Genomic DNA, 4,467 nt, shown 5'->3' on the forward strand with positions numbered 1-4,467 from the left:
CTGCTGCTGCTGCTGCTGCTGCTGCTGCTGCTGCTGCTGCTGCTGCTGCTGCTGCTGCAGCTGCAGCAGGTGAGTGGGCCGACCCTTGAGGCAGCGGTCGGCGAGGAGGCCGCTGGCAACAGCTCCTGCTGCTCCCCCGAGGTCGAAGGCGAGAGCAGCAACAGCAGCAGCAGCAGCAGAAAGTGCTGCTTGTTGGCTGAGGAAGAAAGGCAGCCAAAAGACAAGGGCATAGCGCACGAACTTCACCAAAAAGTAACACAAAGAACACAGCAGCACCAGCAGCCGCTGCTGCTGGCCCCCGCAGCACGAGCTCCGCCCCCCAGCAGCAGCAGCAGCAGCAGCAGCAGCAGCAGCAGCTGCTGCGGGAGACAGCGGCACCGCTGCCGCGCTGCTGTCTCCAGAGCCACACAGACGCTCCGACTCGCCACGCCCAGCAGCGTCCGCACCGCCGCCTGCTGCTGCTGCTGCTGCTGCTGCTGCTGCTTCTGCTGCTGCTGCTGCGGGTGAATGCTCGCCGTCAGCAGCAGCTCCGGCGGGGAGCGCAGGCGGCTTCCCTGCTGCTGCTGCTGCTGCTGCTGCTGCTGGTTTCTGCTGCAGCGCCAGCTGGATCTCCGGGTGGCCCTCGCTGGCAGAGGCCAGCAGGCGCTGCAGCAGCTGCTGCTGCAGCAAACCGACGAGGCAGCAAACAGCAGCAGCAAAAACGAAGACGGCGCGCCAGCCGAAGCGGGAGTCGACGAAGGCGCAAAAGACTGTTGCTGCGATGCCTCCTGCGAGCAGCAAAAGTCCCAAATGGAAATAATAATAAATAAAAGCAAAAATGGAATTAAAAAAAACAAATTTGACAAAAAAAGAATTAAAAATGACGCAAAGTGGCCGGCGCGGCGGCTGCGCAGCGCAGGTGTCTGTACACCCGAAAACGCCGCGCACAGGGCCGCCGGAAAGCGGAAAGCGGCGCTTTTTGCGCGAATTTGCGAATTAAAAAAAGAAAAAAAGAAATAAAAGTAAATAATTAATAAAATTGGAATAAATTGGAACTTTTTGGCGAAAAAAAGGGAAAAAAAGCCACCTACCCAGCTGCTGGCTCGTGGTCCACAGCCCCAGCAGCAAACCCCGCCGCCGCGCGCCCACAAAAGGTGACAGAAAAAAAAGACAAAGAGGAAAAGTGGGCCCCTGGGAGAGTCCATTGAGGCCCCAGAAAAGGACTTGGGAAAAAAAGCGAGAAGAAGCAGCAAAGAGCAGCGCAGCAGCAGCAGAGCAGCAGCAGCAGAGCCGCAGCAGCAGCAGCAGCTGCGAGCCAGAAGCAGCAGACAGCAGCAGCGGCGACAGCAGCTGCGCGCCCGCGTAGCCCAGCAGAAACGAGGTGTCTATACACCCCAACTGAAACACCGAATATCCCAAACTCTTTCCAAACTCTTCTTTCACAATTGTAAAAGGCTTTCGAGTGAAGTACAAACAAGAGTACAAAAAGTAGCAAACCAGCACCACTTTTGGCCCTGCAGCAGAGCCCCCAGGCCCCCAGCAGCAGCACATGCTCAGCAGCAGCAGCAGAGACTGCAGCAGCAGCAGGGACTGCAGCTGCAGCAGCAGCAGCAGCAGCAGCAGCAGCAGCTGACTCTTGGTCCTGACTGGGCCCGCGCGCTGCTGCTTCGGAAGCAGCAAAAGAAGTTTCGAGAGAAGGCGCTGGGGTGTACAGACACCTGGAGGCAGCCATTGTGGCAGCAAAGCTGCGAAAGAAAATCACAAAATAAAAATAAATTTAATTTAAAATAAATTCAATTTAAAATAAATGCAAATCAAATCCAAAATTAAAATAAATCAAAATAATAAATGCATGCAAGCAAAGCAACAAAAAGATAAAACAGATATTCGTCTGTGGGGTATTTAATTTGAATAAAAGTGAAATAATTAAATTAAATTAAATCGATTTAATTTGATTTTATTTTATTTAATTTAATTAATTCAATAACTCACCAGTTAAAACAAAAAGAGTTTGCACTGAAGACTTTCACTTGGGAAAATAAATGAAGTTCATTTCTTGCATCTTGGAGAAGAAACCAACAAGCTTGGGGTGTACGTACACCTCAAAACACACAGCCGCGAAGTCAAAAGGAGCCAATCAGCGCAAAGAGACTCATCAGAGCAGCAGCAGCAGCAGCAGCTCCTGCTGCAGCAACAGCAGCAGCAGCAGCAGCTCCTGCTGCTGCAGCAGCAGCAGCAGCAAGCTGCAGTGTCTCAGTTCTTTGCAAGTTTTGAACAGAATGAGATGAAGAAGAAGCCACAAAATGCGGAGGGGAGAAGCAGCAAAAGAGAAGGCCTGAGTGGAAGCCAAGAAGGCCAGAGGAAGCAAAAGGTGGAAGTGCAGCAAAAAAAAGAGAAGAGAAAAGCAGCAAAGACAGCCCCCAGGAAGGTCCAGCTTTCCTTTTCGCGATGAAGAGGCAAATGCGTCCAAAATTGGAATTAAATGAAATCAGTTGAAGTTTAGTTTCGCAGAAGTTCTTTAAATTGCGTCTTTGAAGCGGAAAACCAGAAAAATGAGAAAAGTTCGCCAAATTCAACTTTCTGGCGCTGCAGGGTCCCGGCCAAGATTAAGCCAAGACTAAGCCCTGAGAAGCCCGATCCTTCGACAAATGGAGACAAAACAATAAATGCGAACATTAAATGGAGTTTAATTTATTAAAAGTGAAAGTCTGGCGGTGATAACGGAGGTTGCGCGCGGTGGGAAGCTGCGGTGAGGTGTCTGTACACCCCGGGTGTCCACGCCGGCGCCGCCAGTCAGCGCCGAAAAACAGTCGCCAAAAAAGAAATTAATTTCCTCGAAAGTTCTTTTTAATTAAATGATTTTATAAATTGCCATAAATTGCCGCATTTGGCCGCAGCAGGGCGCTTTGGCTTCGTCTGCAGCTTCTGGTGAGCTCGGCCGCTGCCCGGGCGGTTTCGCCGGCCTCGCAGTTCATTTCCCGAGACTTTCTCTTTTATTTTCGTTTATTTATCATTTATTTATTATTTATTTATTATTTATTTATTATTTATTCGCCATTTATTTACTTTTATTCGAATTAAATCCGCGTTTTAACCTCCAAGTCTTCGCCAAACTCCCCCTGGCGCTGTCGGCCCCGCTCTTCCTGCGGGGCAGCTGGCTAACCACTGGACCTCAGCAGCAGCCCTGCAGCCCCGCTGTTCAAACCTTTTAGTTTTTATTATAAATTAAAATTAAAATTAAAATTAAAATTAAAATTAATATTTAAATTTAAATGCATGCATCAGAGTTCAAATTAAGTGCCTTTTAACTGGCCCTTCACCTTTTCCCCCCGGGGCCCCACAGCACTGGGGCTGCTGCAGGTAAACTCTGCGCAATTTCCCACAAATATAAAACTGAAGAAATTAAAAGTTAAGAAATTAAAAGTGAAGAAATTAAAAGTTAAGAAATTAAAAGTGAAGAAATTAAAAGTGAAGAAATTAAAGGACTTTCGCTGCTGCAGTCTCGAGCCCTGCAGCAGCCAGAGGGTCTTTTATTGGCCAAAAACGGATGCATTGCACGCCCAGCAGCAGCAGCAGCAGCAGCAGCAGCAGCAGCAGCAGTAGCAGCAGCAGCAGCAGGGGAGCGTGGGGAAGCGGGGACTGAAGGAGAAGCAAAACGCTCGGAAGAGTTTCGGCTACCGTGCAGAAGAAGTTCAAAAAAGAAATTAATTTTTATTTCAAAGTCTTTTGCTGAAGAAAGAAATTCGCATTTGACTAAAAATGAAATTCGAAAAGTCGAAGACAGCAGCAGCTGTACGTACACCTGAAGGTGCATGTACACCTGGGAGGTGTACGTACACCTCAAGCTGCGCCGGCCTTTGCAGCCGCCGACTCAGCAGCTTCTTGCATTGCTGTAATTCTTGCTGCTGCAGCAGCAGCAGCAGCAGACTCAGCAGCTTCTCGCATTGCTTTAGTTCTTGCTGCTGCAGCAGCAGCAGCAGCAGCAGACACTGAAAAGGGACACAGGGGGGCCCCCGGGGGGGCCCCCGCGGGCACCACCACTTGGGGGAGCTGCCAGTGGGGGTGGAGGGCCCCCGGGTAGACAAAGAGCTTTCTGCAGCACAAGACAATAATAATAATTATAATTATAATTCCATTTAAAGTTTTAATTTCTTTTAATTCCTTTTAATTTCTTTCAATTTCTTTTAATTTCAACTTCAAGTCCATCTTTCCAACTCGCCGCAACCCGCGAACGCGCAGGTGTACGTACACCGCAAACGCCACACCTGTCGATACACCCGAAGGCCGCCGCCACCTTCCTCGACAAAAAATTTATTTCTTTTAATCAAATTCAACAAAATGAAATAAATGTGGCATGCAGACAACACAAAGTGCCCAGAAAACAGCTGCAATACATATATATATATATATGTATGTATTGCAGCTGTTTATATATATATATATATATATATATATATATATATATATATATATATATATATATATATA

The 4,467-nt window shown here is 48.3% G+C and overlaps 1 protein-coding gene across 1 annotated transcript in view; it reads right to left on the reverse strand.

Moving 5' to 3' along the window:
* Positions 1-1,711, reverse strand: part of ENH_00048070 (hypothetical protein, conserved) — a gene marked incomplete at both ends in the record, with an annotated part of 3,486 nt that extends 1,775 nt beyond the window's left edge. The window contains 2 exons of the mRNA XM_013585577.1: positions 84-767; positions 1,627-1,711. Of these exons, the coding sequence (XP_013441031.1) occupies positions 84-767; positions 1,627-1,711 (769 nt within the window). The remainder of the gene's footprint in view (positions 1-83; positions 768-1,626) is intronic.
* Positions 1,712-4,467: the final 2,756 nt, after the last annotated feature.

The sequence above is a fragment of the Eimeria necatrix genome, genomic scaffold (genome assembly GCF_000499385.1).
Source record: "Eimeria necatrix Houghton genomic scaffold, Enh_scaff371, whole genome shotgun sequence".
Taxonomy (NCBI): Eukaryota; Apicomplexa; class Conoidasida; order Eucoccidiorida; family Eimeriidae; genus Eimeria; species Eimeria necatrix.